Source organism: Coffea arabica, chromosome 7e (assembly GCF_036785885.1).
Source record: "Coffea arabica cultivar ET-39 chromosome 7e, Coffea Arabica ET-39 HiFi, whole genome shotgun sequence".
Lineage (NCBI taxonomy): Eukaryota > Viridiplantae > Streptophyta > Magnoliopsida > Gentianales > Rubiaceae > Coffea > Coffea arabica.
Window position 1 is genome coordinate 21,894,511 of NC_092323.1, and position 17,994 is coordinate 21,912,504.

The 17,994-nt window shown below is 35.3% G+C and overlaps 2 protein-coding genes across 2 annotated transcripts; both read left to right on the forward strand.

The window, feature by feature from the left end:
* The first annotated feature begins 8,830 nt into the window (after positions 1-8,830).
* On the forward strand, positions 8,831-10,239 carry LOC113718185 (uncharacterized). The gene is made up of 3 exons (XM_027243105.2): positions 8,831-9,175; positions 9,263-9,942; positions 10,023-10,239. The coding sequence occupies exons 1-3, from the start codon at positions 8,831-8,833 to the stop codon at positions 10,237-10,239; spliced, it is 1,242 nt and encodes a 413-aa protein (XP_027098906.2).
* A 610-nt stretch (positions 10,240-10,849) lies between these two features.
* Positions 10,850-13,141, forward strand: LOC140011297 (replication protein A 70 kDa DNA-binding subunit B-like). The gene is made up of 11 exons (XM_072060082.1): positions 10,850-10,993; positions 11,091-11,153; positions 11,235-11,361; positions 11,441-11,537; positions 11,642-11,766; positions 11,864-11,942; positions 12,039-12,168; positions 12,250-12,404; positions 12,505-12,625; positions 12,701-12,929; positions 13,014-13,141. The coding sequence occupies exons 1-11, from the start codon at positions 10,850-10,852 to the stop codon at positions 13,139-13,141; spliced, it is 1,398 nt and encodes a 465-aa protein (XP_071916183.1).
* The last annotated feature ends 4,853 nt before the right edge of the window (positions 13,142-17,994 follow it).

Here is a 17,994-nt window from a genome sequence, read left to right on the forward strand (position 1 = left end):
ATAGCCCTCGTAAATAGAATAATCCTTGAGCACACGAGTTACGGGCTTCCATGGACTAGTAAATGGCGCCAAATAAGTCAACAATAATTTGAATTCTCCATTCACTCCTCCCTCACTTGCATTTATTAGTTCAAGATATCTTGCCATCGCCACTCTTAATTTATTCCTGTCATGAAATTCAAAATTGTCTGGTATAATAAAGTCAATTTCATTAACAAGAATTGAAGAGTAAGAGTCAGGAGAATATTGATGAAGGAGTGGAGGAGATGTCACCGCATTTGGAGATTGTTCACTGGATTCGTTCACTTGAACGAGTTGATCCTGGAGTCTCATGTCTTGCACTTCAGTTTCCTTTTCAACTGCATCTTTAGATCCGTTTCCTCGAAACTCTTGCAGTTCCATGTCATTTGGCCGGATAATTGCACTCTCATCTCCTTCAAGATTGATATTGGTTTGTGAGGGCAATTCTTCAAGGTGAGAAGCTAATCGCTCTATCCTGGATGTCAATTGACGTATTTGATCCGCCAGGTCGCGAAGGCTCGCTTGTGTCTCCTGATGAAATCGATTTGTATTAGCAATTAGTAATTCCATCATTTCTTCAAGAGACATACCTGACACGGAGGATGATTGTTGAGACTCTTGCTGTTGAAATCCATTGGCCCCGTCCCATAATTAAAATTGGAATTATCCCACCATCCTTGATCATACCTGTTTGGATAAGGGTCATAACACGTTTGAAATCGAGGTGAAAAATCTCCAAAAGTATCAATCGGAGCACTTAGATTATCTTGAAATGCGGGGCATGTGTCGGTTGAATAACCTGAGGTAAAATAAGTTTCACAATTTGCAACAGCCCATTGATCATTAGGAAAAACATGAGTCTCATAACCCCATTCAGGAATAAAATCCAGTCTATCATCAAAATACGGGATGTTAACAGCCATAAACTATGTAAAAAAAAGAGAGAAAAATAAATTAAAAATGAAAACAAGGTGAACTCAAAAAGAAACAAATAACTAGCGTCAGTCCCTGGCAACGGCGCCAAAAATTGACAGGTTGTCAGCCTGTGCAATAATAAAAATCTGCTCAAACTAAAAGTAATTTCTGTAGATAGTGGTAAGTAGGGTCGAATCCACAGGGACTGGGAGTAATTGTTTCTTTTCAAATTTACAGTGACAAGGGGGGTGTTTTGCGCAGAGGTGACAATCAAATAAATGCAAATAAAATCCAAGGAACTACTAAAAATTAAATAACAATTTACTAAAATCAAATGAATGATAACTAAGGATCTAGCCAAAAAATAACTTCAGCAATAGTTCACCTAATTGATCATCGATGCACAAGCCAATTCCAATTATTTACCAATAAATAGGTTATAATTGTCAAACAAGCGATGACAGTCAACCCCTCTTTACTGTGTCGGTGATTAAGGTACGCCCGTTAATCACTGCTCTAATTGAGAAATAATCCTAGGTACACCCATAAGATTTAATTTCCCAATTGCCTTACGTATTAGAGGAGCCCTATTCTAACCAAATAACGCACTACCAGGGTTATTTCAGATTAGCCCGCATATCCTCCTGACACAAACCTAATCATGCCAGTTGTCACTAATTTAAGGTAATTAAACAATTACAGATTTAATGCCCTAATTGACAATAGATTATCAAATTAACTAATTATCCGGATCCAAGACAATCAATTAATTAAACAATCATAAGCACTGTAACCAGGGAATATGCGAATACCAATAAATAAAAGCAAAAGATAAAATTAAATCGATCTTACAATTTTAGACGACCCAAAGCATCCGTTGTTCCTTGACTAGAAAAGCGGGTTTAGTTCATCCCGGATGCGAAAAAACCATACAGATTTGCAGAGAAAGCAACGGCCATCAATTGGATAAATTCACGTCGTTGCACTACTGTCGAAAAAGTAAAGCTAGAGGAAGTAGTTCATTGCTTTGTTTGGTCTTGACATCCGAGAGAAGAAAAGCCAATACGAATCCAAAAGAAAAGTCAAAGTAAAGCTAATAACTACTAAGTATTGTCTGACATGCATAAGAATCAAAAGCAAAGGAAAAATCCTAAGGAAAAGTCAAAGGAAAAACTAAACTAAAGGAGACAGCCCAAAATCCTCTACTCCTAATTCTCCTTTCTATCTAGTAGTCTCCTGTGCGGCGGCTCTCCGTCCGGAGAGGAAGCCGTCCCCTTGAGGTTTGCTTTCTTTTCCCTTTTTCTAGTTGCTGTCTTCGGTCAAAATTACCAAAAAGGTCTTGTATCTCCTTGTTCTAAGAATGCCCTTGATTGCCTGCTATTTGAACTCTTTCCCGATGACTGTCAAATTGGTCTTGATTATGACATTTTTATTCTATTCCCTGAAATAAATGCAAATTACGAAAAGTGAGTAGAATCTAATAATTAATTCACATTGGGTTAGTTAATAGAGGGAATTAATAATAAAATAAATAATAAAATCGCACCCTATCATTAATATCTTTTTCTTTTCTTGTTTTCTCCTTTATTCTTCTACCAAACCCTCCCCAATTCCAGAAAAAAAAATTGTCACCTTAGGGTTTGAGTTTCGACCGCTTTATTTGTGTCGTTGTTCCAGTTGATTCCTTAGTTCGTTGTTGAGTCTCCAATCGTGCCTTGTTTTGTCTCATCTTGTTTCCTTTTTGTCAAAATCTGTCATAGTAACTTCTATTGAGTCGTAAAAGAAAAATTCGGAGATACTATTTGTGATAGCCCCACCTCCCTCTCAGGCGAACTAAAGGGTTCGGCGGACCGCCTGCCCAACTCTCACCGGGACTTAGTCATACCTCCATCAAAATCGAAATAAAACCACAAAAATTCGTATAACAAAATCTAATATTTAAAGTGAAACTTATATACATTTCTATCTCAAAAGGGAGTACAAACATCGAATATACAAAGGTTCTCAATTCTTCATATATCCAGCCCGTGCCAAGCGCTAGGACGAGAACCATTACCAAATTCAAGAAACTAGTCTAGGCGAGTCTATACCGATCTCTTGTCCCTGCTCGCCTTCCCCGGTTAAGGAAAACAAAACTAAAGGGATGAGCTAAAAACTCAGTGAGGTTCGGAACACATAATCAAACAATAAGTTCAATGCATTAACCATAAATAACCAATAATGCTAGAAACATTTACAATGGAAAGCGATAATAACACATTCATTAAAAGGATACGTGCTCAGAAGGAGCCATTCATTCATTCTCCTTTCATTCTCTTATTCCTCCAATCATTTGAAAATGCATTTTGATGAGTAAAACCCCTCATTTGCATTGACATTCGTTCATTCATTTCATTCACCCTCTCCTAGACGTTGGCCAGGCTCTACCAGACTACAAGGTAATACTCGAGTATACCAAACATCCACCCAGGGTCACCATATTGCCCGACTGAGTCCGCTTCTGGCTCGAGTCGATCAGTAACGAAAGGCAGGGTCCAGTTCAGCCAAAAGACTTACATTCATGCACAAGTAATGTTTCAATCATTAAATCATTGAAAATTTCACATTCATTTAGGTCGAGTGCGATAAAGTACACACTCGCCTAGAAAACTCGTTTTGGCAATTATTGAACGCATTAACATGTCATCTATCATTCATACAAGTCATATAATCAAGAAAATATAACAAACAGGAAACACTCACCTATTTACGCAAAATAATGTCCAAAATATTCCTCCGGACAAAACCCTCAGTCACCTAGGAAACCTAAAATTAAACGAGAGAGAATATTACAGTTCGTCTAGCACAAACAATTAGGTGAAATCGAAAAAACCCGACTAATTACGAGTAAAACGTATAAAGATGACTTTAAAGTGAAAAGAGGGCATTTGGACCTGTGGACGGGAATAACTAGGGTTTCATAAACCAAACGCAAAACTAAACTCAAAAGGGTTATAAATTTCCAATGGAAAACACTTGGATTGAAGACAAATCAAAATCCAACTAGATAGGCTAAAGAAATATTGTTTTCGGAATCGTTTATGTGCTTAAAAATCAATATATATTCAAGTAGATATTATATAACAAATGTCCTGATGAAAATCATGTGAAAAGAGGACAAAATACCTAAGGAAACCCTAAACCATTCCTCTTTATTTTTGCAAGAATTAAGTAATCAGTTGATGGTGAAAACTGGATAGTTGTAGCTATGCATCACGTTTTGAAAACGGTTAAAACGGTCACCACCTTCATTAAATAAAAGTATAAAAGTTTACATAACATGTAGCTCATCTAACCTCCTTCAAGAGGACCAACGTAGATCTCAATGAAATACATCCAACTTGACCCAAAAATCACATTTCCAAAACCACTTTAACTCACTCACATTACAAGAAAAGAAACGGACAGCATTTCCCCTAAATTCTTCACTTTCCCCCTACAATCAAATACTCAATCTTACAACAATCAACCACAATCACACATACGGTTCATAAGCAATAAAACACATTCAATTAGGCCACAATATCCTTCAATCAAAGCCAATTAGAAGCTTAAAAGCCAACCATAAGAAAACCCCCAAATTAAACCCTAAAACCAGAATTTATCCCCACAAGCGAAAATTTTCCGCAAACAATCGCAATTAACGCACAGAAGCTTCATTTAACACCATTTTAATCCATCAATCCAAGACCAGCCCATAATTATCATATAAAATCAAAAGATTTCCTAATAAATCAGAAATTCATCATAAACTCCTTCAACCCATGAAATTTTCCGCAAATCAACATATTTAATCACTACGAAGCACTACTATACCATTATTAAAACAAAAGGGGAGCTTTCATAGCAACTCACCTTATAACTCAAGAAAGATAGCACCTTAAAGCTTCCCTTCAAAAATCACTCCGTCAAAAGCTTTAAAGCCACTTAGTACACACTTGTATTGAGTGGATTGAAAATCCAACGGTGAAATCTTAAGATTCAAGCAAAAATTGAAACTAGAAAATGAAGAGCGTTCTTTCTTCTCTCAATGGTGCACGGCTGAGCTAAGGAAGAAATGAAGATATTTTGGGCCAAAAATTGAATAAAAAGAAAGGAAACATGCGGTCAAAGTTGGTGGCCGCCTGTGATACGTCACAATTCGACCGGATTCCAGGCAAAGGAGAATTAAATTTTTTTTTTTCAAAACCCTTCAACAATCCGGCCAAGAACTGGTCGGATTTGCGGCCAGATTTGGCCCCTTCCATTTTTCACAAAATTTTTCCTTCTTTTCTTAGTTCAATCGCTGCGCTCATCCGCACTTCCAACACATAGACATATATACATATCTCACATCACACGTTCACATATATGCAACTAAAACCCTCCTTTTAAAACAAATGGTTAACAAATTTTCATTTGAAAGAGGGAGTGAGAATAAACAAAAGGCTAAGAAAATGTGAAAATTTTTAGGGTTCTCACACTGTTCATCGATACTGTTCACGGACTGTAGCAGTTACTATTCATCATCGCACTGTAGCATTACTGTTCATCATACTATTCATCCGAAAATTTTTTTTTCCATTCCTTGTGTTTGTTTCTTGTTGTTCTTGAGTCTTGTAGTTGGCTTGGTAATTCCTTGAAGTTCTTGGATTGCATAGTGGGTTATTGAAAAAAATCTTGATACTTTGAAAACCCTAAAAGTCCTTTTGAATCTTGAAGTGTGGCTACCTTGATTGGTTCCCAAATCTTGACTGGTTTCCAAATTTCGATTGATTTCCAATCAAAAACCCATTCCTACATTTTAGCCACAACCTCTCCTACTTTTTAGGACTTTTCTTAACCCATTCATTTTATCCTCACTTTTGGCCATCTCGTCCTATATTTTAGGGAGTTAGCCGCCACTTGTCACCCCTTTTTAGGAGAACAATTCGGACACACAAAGACAAGAAAAGGCAGCCTTGCACTGGATTTGGAAATTGAGAGGGATTTGGAATCTTATTTCCACATTCTTGACTTCTAATTCTTGTTAGACTTGGTTCATATTATCAGCTGCCAAAATCCAAAAGTACACTTAGGAAACCTTCACAAAATAGCAATTTGCTTTTTAAAACTGATTCCAAGAATCAAGCAAACTCAACTTCCAAATTCCAACCAAGTACAATTGGATTGACAAATGGAGCATGTGCAATGGTTCATGTTCATAATCAAGTTGAGTTAGCGACATGCTTCTTGGATTGCATATATCAAGCCATTCTCTGAGTTACTCCTTTGTAAGCAAGCACTCGATTTGAGGACAAATCGTCTTTCAAGAGAAAAGGAATGATGAAAACATGAAGATTTGGATCCCTTTCAAGTTCAAGGAAATTTGTTTGATGGTTGATAGCGCAATCGGACTCAAAAATCATTGAAGATTTGTCATGCTTATTTCTTGTTATTTATTTAATTAAGTTTTCAGCAAATATTGTTAGTTAATTAAAGTTAGTTTTGAGTTATTTTTGAGTCCTTAATAAGGGGAATAAAGGCTAAGATCATGTATAGTTAAGTCTATTTGAGTTAGTTTCTTATTCTAGTTGAATTAGAGTTTTAGGAAAGTAGTTAATTGCTTCCAAATTTATTTAGGAAGTTGTGTCAAGTTTAGAAGTCAAGTCAAATAAGGAAACTTGTATTGTTTCCAATTTAGATTAGGGTTTTGAGTCTTGTAAGACTATAAATAGCCAAGCTTATGATATTTTCAAGGGGAAGACAATTATGAATAAAATTTGAGAGTTTTCTCTTGTTCCTTGGGGAGCGTCCCTTGATACAAAGTGAGTCGAATCTCCTTTGTTCAAGTTTTGGCTTATCAATTCAAGACCATGTTGAATTGTGACGTCATTCTACCGTTCTAAACAATCTCGAGCGGTTCTTGATTGTCTAGAATCCATCCAATTTATGCATAACCTAATCAAGATAGATCATTTCGCTGTCTGATCGATTCGATTTCTTCTCGAGTGGTCCTTGGAGAATCGAGTTCGTATCAATCAGCAGAAAAATGTTCATATTCAAGTTTATACCCACTCTAATACCAGCCATAGAATTAAGCATTACTATGGCTGTTATGATCCTTTGCAATACCCCATTCTCTTTCCTCAAGGTGAATGTGGATGGCAGCATGGTGTTAAAAAACTTCGCAAGAGGAAGAGAAATGTGGATTCTTGTGAGGATGATTTCAATGTTGATCCTTCCTCTGTTGGTGACTTTTCGCATTTACTTGATTTGGAACGTAGAGGCAAATGTATTTCTTACTGCCTATGCCTATTAGGATTGAACATCATAAACTTTTATACATTAGTTTGACATTTTTCCCTTGTTCTTTATAGTTGTTGAACATGGAAAGAATGAAGAGGACACCGTATCGGCAAGAGAGTATTACTGTTATAGCTTTCAAATGAGAGAGAACGATGAGTCGATGCTGCTGCACTGTCTTAGACTTCTACAACAATTTTCGGTTGATTCTTATGTGAAAATAGAAACTTCTAGGCTGGATTTTCATAGACACCGACAAAATGTGGTTAGGTTAGAAATTCTTCAAGGGGTATTGGACAGTGTCTCTCTAGGCCAAACCGAAGGTTCTAAAGTTGGTCGTAGGATAGTGCTACCTTCTTCTTTTATAGGTGGTCCCAGAGACATGAGACGCCGCTACCTTGACGCAATGGCACTCGTACAAAAGTACGAAAAATTGGACATTTTTCTTACCATGACCTGCAATCCCGCATGGAAAGAAATTCAAAGCAATCTGAAGTATCATGAGAAGCCGCAAGATAGGCCTGATCTTTTAGCTAGAGTTTTTAAAGCTAAATTTGAAATGCTTAAGCATGAACTCTTGAATAGACAGATTTTTGGTGAGGTGGCAGCATGTGTCTATGTCATTGAGTTTCAAAAGCGGGGATTTTCACATGCTCATTTGTTACTCATTTTAAAGCCTCAATCTAAGTTGCTCAATCCGGAGTCCTATGACAAGGTGGTTTCCACTGAATTACTTGATCGACTTCAATATCCTCACCTTTACTCTCTTGTTGTAAAACATATGATCCACGGCCCTTGCGGAGCCATGGATAAAAGTTGTCCTTGTATGAAAGACGGTTCTTGCAAGAATCACTATCCAAAAAATTTCTACCCTCATACAACCATGGTGAAGATAGTTGTCCATATTATAGAAGAAGGGATGATGGGAAGAAAGTGAAAATTCGCAGATTCACCCTTGATAATAGGTGGGTTGTGCCTTACAACCCCTATCTTCTTGCTATGTTCGATTGTCACATGAACGTGGAGATTTGTTCTACCATTAAATTGGTCAAGTACTTGTATAAGTATGTGTTCAAGGGGCATGATCTGGTTTGCTTTAGGATTATGACAGATGATAGTGCTTCTGATACTGACGAGATTAAGAGTTCTAAAAAGATCGATATATTTCATCTCCAGAAGCGTTTTGGCGCATCTATGAGTTCCGTTTAAATGAGATGACCCCATCTGTTTATACTCTCCAGGTCCACTTTCCAAATCAACAGCTTGTTTCTTATCCAAGGAACTCAGATTTGCTGCAATTGTTAGCTAAAGTTGATTTGTTAGCTAAAGTTGATTTTTCTAAGACCATGCTGACTGAGTTTTTCAAAATGAATGCAACCAACGCAGTTGCTGAAAGCCTTAAATACATTTATAGCATTTTGTTTGGTCTTCTAAGTATAAACACTGGACAGAAAGAAAGCGTCAAAAGGTGATAGGTAAACTCGTCAGTGTTAATCCAAGAGAGGGAGAGAGATACTATCTAAGACTTCTCTTAAATCATATTCCAGGACCGGTATCATTCGATGATCTCTTGACTGTTCATGATAGAAAAATGGAGTCGTTTAGGGAAGCCGCTTTGGCGCTTGGTTTGTTGCAATTTAATACATATATAGAAGAAACGCTTGAGGAAGCTGCTGCATTTCAAATGCCATCTGCACTCATATTGTTATTTGCTACTCTTCTGGTTTATTGTTCTCCAACTGATCCTACGATTTTATGGAGAAAATTTGAATTGGACTTTTCTAGAGATTATGAGCTGCATAAACAATATAATGACTACTCTCCCGCTCAAATTAGAGGATTGATTCTAGCTGATATTAATAGATCGCTTCAGCAGATAAGTACAACCATTGCTGCCTATCAGTTGCCATTAGATGATCTTGTTAGTGTAGATCAGGTTCACCTAACAAAAGAAATAGAGGCTAAAAGAAACATAGACATACTGCCAGAAGATCTATTGATGTCTTTGAGATTAAATTCCTAGCAAAAGTATGCTTATGACACCATTCTGCAAGCATGCTTTGCTTCGCAAGGGCATTCTTTTTTTATTGATGGTCCTGGAAGTACCAGTAAAACCTTTTTATACCGGTCGCTGCTTGCTACTTTGAGATTACAAGGTTTTATAGCCATTGCAGTAGCAACCTCTGGAATTGCAGCATCTATCCTACCTGGGGGAAGAACTGCACACTCTAGGTTCAAAATACCTCTTGATTTCTCAAAAAACAGAACCTGCCAGCTTAGCAAGCAAGGCAGTGTTGCGAGACTGCTCTTAAAGTCAAAACTAATCTTGTGGGATGAGGCTTCCATGGCAAAACGAGCAAATATTGAGGCATTTGATGATTTGCTTAGAGACATAATGGAATCTAAACTGCCTTTTGGGGGTAAAGTTGTTGTATTTGATGGGGATTTTCGACAAACACTACCTGTTATTGAGCAAGCAACAAAGGAAATTCTTTTGCAGTCATGTTTTCTCAATTCTCCATTGTGGTATAAACTTCATAAACTGAAGTTGACAGAAAACATGCGAGCTATATTAGATCCTCAATTTTCTGAATTCTTGTTAAGAGTTGGTGAAGGGCATGAACCTATTGACTTCAGCGGTGAAATAACCTTGCCAAGAGATTTAGTCATTCCTTATTATGATAAAGAAGAGTCCTTAAACAGGTTACATGCCTTAATAACTTCTGGTTTATCTATCTACTCTTTAATGTATACGGCTTCTAATTAAACTCCTTTATGAACAGGTTACTATACTCTGTATTTCCAGATTTTACTCTCTATTCCCAGGATCCATATAGCATGATTAATAGATGTATTCTCATCCCTAAAAATACCTCGGTTGATGAGCTGAATGATATAATGATTAGAAGGTTTCCTGGAGAACTTCAGACTTACATTAGTTTTGACAAAACTGTTGATCAGTGGCACCAAGGGGATTATGAGGATTTTCTTAATTCTTAAAATCCAAAAGGCCTTCCTCCTCACAGGTTAATGTTAAAGGAAAACTGCCCGATTATACTGATAAGAAATCTAAATCTTGTTGAAGGCCTATGCAATGGCACAAGACTTATATGTAGAGAGCTTGGCCGACATACCATCTCTGCTGAAATTGTCTTCGGCCAGCATCGAGGAAAAAGAGTTCTCATTCCAAAGATACCGTTACAAACTCCTGACAACCAAAAGAATTCGATTGCATTCATAAGAACTCAATTTCCTGTTCGACTTTGTTTTGCATTGACTATTAATAAATCTCAGGGACAAACTCTCGATTATGTTTGCATTTACTTGCGAGAGCCTGTCTTTTCTCATGGACAGTTATATGTAGCCTAGTCCAGAGCTAGAACTTCAGCTGAGCTGAGAATAATTATTGTACCAGGAACTTTTGATGGTATAAAAATAGACTACAAAACTAGAAATGTTGTGTTCAGTGAAGTTGTTGAATTGAGCCAGCAGTAGAATGTTCTTATATTCAGGTATACTTGCACCAGTCTATAGCTGTGTTTACTTATTACTAAGGTCTTATGTATACTCAAACCTGTATATTATAATCATTTTCCCTTTTTTTATAGAAATGTCTAACCTCTTGCCGATTGGGGATATCATGCCTGATATGAAAAACTGGTCATGTATCATAACAGTTCAGGAAAAGCAACAGGTCACGGATTTTATGGGAACACCAACCAAAAAGCAAAAGTTTGTCTTCTATGATTCAGAGGTTACATTTTAGAACCTGAAATGACCATTAATTATTTGATCTTTTATTTATTTGTCCATCGTATTTGTTATGTGTAATTTTTTTTGCGTGTTGATAGGGCTCTAAAGTTGAAGGGATAATCTTCAATGCTGATATTCCAAGGATGAGTCCTATGCTGCAGGTTTATAAGAGATATAAAATTTCAAATGCTGATGTCAGGACTATTCCGCCAAAGTTTCAAAGTGCTGAATTAACCAAATAGTGGGTGATCACTTCAAAAACTGTCATTGAAGAAATCGATGGCAATGAAGATATTATGCCTGTTAAATTTGCTTTCACTAAGTTTGCTGATTTAGCTGAATACATGGATGATAGAAGCAAGTCCGTCGGTGAGTATGCAAATAGTCTATCATTCATATTTTTATCACAAATCGTTATTTTCTCAGCTTGCCTTCTTTTTCTTTGCAGATGTCCTCGGAGTGGTGATCAGTTCATTAGCCATGAAGATAATCACTAGAAACTCCAAACAGTCAAATGTTCAAAAATTTGTCCTCCTCAATGAAGAGTAAGCAATCTTTTTAACAATCACTACACACTCTTTTACTGGCCTTATCTCACTTTTCCTATATCTTTGAATCATTTCCCTCCTGACTTTTATATCAATGTTAGGTCTCAAATTGTACTGCTATCTTTATGGGATGATTTCGTGAACAATGAAGGTCAAGTTATATTGAATAACATGCAAAGCTATCCTGTTATTATTGGTCGAAGGCTGAAAGTTAACAACTACAATGGTCTGTTGAAATGCTGTCTTTTTTGTATTATAACCTTTATTTGTATACCAAGATTCTCAATCATAGTTCAATCTTTATTCTGTTGTTTATTCTACAGGTGTTTCTCTCCCTACTTGGTTCGATTCTGCATTGCTTGTTGATCCACCAATACAGGAAGCAAGGCAGCTCAAAAATTGGTGCAATGACATTAACGAATATTTTTTTTATGCATCTCAGTGTCACTTGTATCTTTACACCAACCGATAATTTCCTTACACCATTTTTTTTTGTAGGGCAATGAGGAATACTAAGTCAATTGCAGGAATCATTGATGCAAAGAGTTACATTAAATACAATCCTGTACTTTCTTTAAAAAGGGACCAGAAAACTACTCTAATTTGCAATGTTACCCCATCACAGAAGGTAATCAAATGATAGCCTGTTATGTAATTTTATAGCTTCATATCTGTTCAGCCTTTCATCTAATAAATGTCTATCTTTTAGACTGCTTGGGTCAAGGCAAAGCTCTCCTTTGAACATATCTTCCAGAAATATTGGTACATGAGTTGTGCAAAGTGCTACCGAGCTACAGCAGCAGACTATGGAATTGAGTTTACTTGTAATTCATGCAAGGAGAAAAGCCCCGCTATGCCTAGATCGTGTATTACCGAATCACTAACTTTAATTATGCTGCTTAATTTCTCTTAAACTTAATGTTACACCATATATAGCCTAAGCGTTTGTATGCTTATCTTTCAGATGCCGGTTTGACGTTGATTTGAGCGATGACAGTAGAGTTATACCTACTTCTATCTTTGGAGATCTAGCAGAAAATATTCTCACCTTCACTGGCCTTGAAGCAATGGATCACTTTAATCAGGTTATTTTAATTGATCAAATTTAATGATAAGTGTAGTATTTCCATGTCGCCTTATATATTCTGTCCTTCTTCCAGAATCTTGAGCTGCCACTCGAGTTTGTTCATACGCAGCTTAAAACAAAAACATTTCTGGTTCACATTAAACCAGTCCAAACGCAGCTCGTTGATGCCAGACAGCGTTATACCGTTTTATATTGCTCTGAAACTGAACCAGAATTCGGTTGTCCTCAGTTAACACATGAACCAGAATCTGTCTCTCTTTCGATTGACCAGCAGACAGAAAATGAGCAGCTACTGACAGCAGGTTGATAAATATACCTAGAGTTGTGATACATAACTATATTTTCTCTCAATCAACTATTAGCTTAACTAAGCATTGCGCTTACAGGACATGGTGGTTCTAGCTCAAAAGTGTGCCTTCGACTCAGCCAAAAGTTTGACGAAGTAGAAACTCTCGACAGCAATGACTTTGACAGTCCAAATGCTGACTCCAAGAAGAAAGCAAAATTAGGCTGAATTGCCTTCACTACCTTTTGGATTGCTTAGACATTAATATTTTTTTGGTTCTGTCATCTGCACTTCTATGCTTAGGCAGATTGTTAGTGGCTTTTGGAAATACTACTCATCCATTCACAATTCCCTGGCTTTTGTACGTGGTTATCTACTAAACAGCTTTTGTCATGACCATTGAACTTTGATAATAGCACCTGTATCAAAGTTCTTGTCCGGCTTTCAAAGATTGACTGAAATCCTCCATCTAAGGAAGCATAAGGATTTTTACAGATATCTTTGGATACCTGACGATGAACTCCCTTTCTGTGGAACTGACAGCTACAATTGTTGCTATCACTTTCGAACATCCAATTTTGTATGTATACTTATTCATTTATTACACAAGGCTGCATTTTTTCAAATCAAACTTATATATTCACTTCCTGCTACTTACATGTTAGACTATCTGCTCCACTTAACATACCAAGTACACGTTAAATTATAATTTTGCTTTCAAACCATTAAAGCATTGCAGATGCATTACTTTACATGCTGTCAATTGACAGCTCACACTTAATGTTTACCATTCAATTGTCTTTTCTATTCATTGTTCCTTACCTTCCTCTACTGCAACTAATAAATCTTTTCAATGGTGGTAGGAAAAATCTTGTACTTAGCATTAAAACCAATCAAAAATGTACTCTTTTTATATTCATCTTTTCTTTATATATATGCTCTTTATCTTTTACAAGATCATACATAGAAAACTGTCCACCATACAATTGCATCATACAATTTCTGCAGAAGAACTTGTCAATAGGTAAGTTGCTCTGCGATCTATTTCTAGCACTCATAAGATAATACAGGCTTGTGCTTGCAATTTCTGTTAACAAGCCGCTTTTTTGCTTTTTCGATTCTTCAGCTTTCTTTTTGATAGATCAATGGCAGAAACAATGTTTGTATCTCCGACGAATTTTCCTTCGACAAATAGCTGTTTACCAGCTTGCTGTTTTCTACTCAAATGCATCCACAGAGGGCAAGTTAACTTTTAATTCGTGTTCACTTATATTGCAGCATTTACAGTTGAATAGCTTGGTATTGTTTGACGTTGTTTTCCTGCCTCATTTTTTCAAGGTATTACCTAGTCAGTTTGAATTGTTACTTCATCAGCATCATTGCAATAGAATCGTTCTAAGGTTTGGACTGCGGCAATGGACTATCGCAGTTACTGATCACGCATTCCAAGAAGGATGGGATGCTTTTTGTGAACACAACATTGTTAAAAGACATGACACGTTGTTACTTCGACATAGCTGAAATCTGATATTTGATGTCATTCACTTTTGTGAACTGCAAAAACAAGTTTTATTGCCCTAGACAGTTCCCCTACCAGACCTTTTGCACATGAATGTCATTGCATCACGAGGTCAAAATATCACTATATTTATCTCATATCCTCATCCATATCATATATAATTTTTAATTTATAACATAATTACTGATTGCAGATGATATCCATACACCTACTAGACAGCAGCAAGTTGCTTCCTCACTGAGGCCAAATTTCTGCCAAGATCTATCTGATTCGATTTGCTTTTATAAAACATTTAGCTCTGCAACTCCAAACAGTTTGGTAAGCTATTCCATGTTTACCCGCATTTTCTTTGTCATCTAAACTTTTTTTGAATCAATTTCCTTTTCTTTCTGCATATCTTCTGATATACACCTCTTCATGACAGAAAATTCCACGCTTTATTGATCACTTCATCAATGGTACCAAGACTCCCATGTTGCTTATCAATACTGGAAACAAAAATGCTCAGATAGGTGTAAAACATAAACGCCTTCACCAAAACTGGAGAGATTTCATTCTTGAGCATCGACTGCAACACAACGAAACTCTTGTTTTTGTTCCGGAATATGAAAATATATTTACAGTTTTAGTTTTCGACGATACTGGAGTTGAAAATATTTTTCCTTGGTATCACACATTCAATATTTATTCAAATGCCTAAAGAATTTAGCTGGACTATGCTGTGTAATCTACCTATGAATTAAATACATTACTGGTAATTTTCGCTTCTTCTTAGCTAAACTATACAGACACTAGCTGACGATCCTTGATACATTACTTCTTGTTTCAATTAATTAATATTATAAAATTAATTACTCAACTAGGCATTACTGGGCATCATTACATTCACACACCGCGCATCGTGCGGTGATACCCTCCTAGTTCAACTTAAAAAGATGTTGTCCAAATCCCTTAAATTAGTTGGTGGTCGTCCTCCTGCATGCTTAAGTCACGTGCACTGTGGATTGGAAGTTGCTTTTTTGAACAGAGTGGTTCTTTCCGTTTTCTTCTTTTCTTCTTTTTATTCTTCTTGTTGTGTTATATTATATTTATTGTGGTGCTGGATTTCTCTTTTTCCCCCTATTCCCCCCAAACTCTGCTGCTATTTAATTGCTTGCCATGTTATTATTTTTGCATTATGTGTATTACTGTTATTATTAGTACTGTATTATTTGTATTAGAATGTATAATTTTGTGGTGTTGCTACATTTCTTATATTGGTTTGGTTCTCTTTTTTTCCCCGGTTTCTTTTTTCCTTTTTTTCCCCCAAATTCTCTTGCTATTAAATTGCTTGCCATATTATTATTAATTTATTATTATTATTATTAGAATATTAAGTTGCACCATTGTGTTGTTTTCTCCTTTTTTCCGGAATAATAAGTTGCCAAAATAATTACACTTGCAAAAATTCTTTATGAATTGTGGTGCTTTTGAGAGGTCTTTGCTGAATCGTTGGATTTAATAAAGGATCTTTTATGTATGAATGAATAATGGAATTTGCGTGTGTTATGAGTTAAATACGTGTAATCGGCTGACCATGTCCTAGTTTAGTAGCTAAAGATAAGGATGTAGAAATTAGGTATCCTAACTTTAAATCTCATGTTGACTTTTTTTTACCGACAATATTTTTTCTCAAGGTTATTGTTTTTTATAATATTTTTGTTATTATAATAGAATATGCAATTGTGCTATTATGTAGTTTATTCCTTTTTCTCGATTAATAGTTTTCCAAAGAAATTGCGCCTGCCAAAATTCTTTATTATTACGTGGTACTTTTCCTTTTTGGATAGAATGCTTCCTTCCGTTTTGGTCTTTTTTGTTCTTTATATATTATATTATATTTGTGGTGGTGCCGCATTTCTTACCGGTTTTGCTCTTTTTTCCCCTTCTTGTTCCTTTTTTTTCTCCCAAAAACTTTGTTGCGGTTAAATTGCTTACCATATTGTTACTTTATTATTATATTAATATTATTATATTATGATTATTACTGTTATCTACCTTTCACAGGGAGTAATAATTGTTGCACCGCAACTAGAATTCTTATCGTCTTTTTTTATGTAAATGTATAAATGATGATATAATTGTGGTGCAACTGGAATGCTTATTGCTTTTGAAATGTTTTCTATTTTTTTTGTATGAATTATGATATTCGCTTGTATCTTACAAATTGGATATGGATAGGATCCTATTTTTTCCCTTGCTAGATGGGGTTGTTATTTTTCCTTTTCTTTTATACCTTTTCCTATTTTTTTATAAACAATTGATATCTTTTTCTATTTTTTTTGCGGGGGTTTTACTCTTTCTTTTTTTATTTGAATTCTATTGCTTATGTAATAAAAATTGTAAAAGATGTCCTTTTTAGTGATAAATGTTTTGTGCACGTTTATTCTTTTGTTGTGTGATAAAATGTACAATTGTACCACTATATTTTTTACTGTTATTTTTAATAATAGATTAAGAAAAAAATTCATCCTGAATTTTTTACTACTTGTTTTACCGTGTCTTTGTCGTGATTATATGTTTAAATTGTAATTTTTATGAGCTTTTTTTATAATAAAATATATAATTGTATTACTTAGTTGTTTTCTTTCTATTTTTAATAATAAGTTAGAGAAAAAACTATTCACAAATTTTTTTACCCACTTTGCAATAAGTTTGTATTAAATTTTGTGTCCAGAGTTTCATTAAGGTCTTCTCTTTTTTGAATTAAGGAAAAGAAATATGTTTGAGATATGATTGTAGTGCGGTTGCAATCCTTATTATTAATTTTATTAAGAGGCCTTTCATGTACAAATAAATGATGAAATTCACCTATGTCATAAATTACATAGAGGTGCAACCAGCCTCAGAGGCCTTGGTTTAATAGTTAAGATTTAGGTTTTAGGAATTAGAGGTTCTAAGTATAAATCTTCTTGTCCCTTATTTGTCTCTTAAGTTCCACTTGTCCTTTGCCCAAAAAAAAAATTGAAAAAAAAATAGATACAGGTGTCATCTATTTCATTTTTAAACTCTTGAATGGAGTTGTTTTATTTTTTTAAACAATTCATGTCTTTTTCTCTTTTTTTTTTTTGCGTGGGTTTATTCTCCTTTGCTATTTGAACTCTATTTCTATGATTCTAATGCACAATAATAATCATAGAAAATTTTTTAACCGGCAATATTGTTTTATGACTTTGCCGTCTTTTTATAATAAAATATACAATTGTGTTACTATGTTGTGTTGTTCTCTTTTTTGTCCAAATAATACATTAGAAAAAAAATATCCCTACCAAAAATATCTATAAATAGTATTAGTTTTAAGAGGTCTTTTATGTATTATTTTTAAGAGGCCTTTCATGTACAAATAAATGATGGAATTTGCGTGTGTCATAAATTAGATCTAGGTGCAATCTGCTAAGGAGATTTTAATTTAGTAGCTAAAGTTGAGACTCAAAAAATTAAAAATTTTAGATTCAAATCCTCCGACAATACTTTTTTTTCAAGTTTACCGTCTTTTTTTATAATAACATATCTATATTTATAT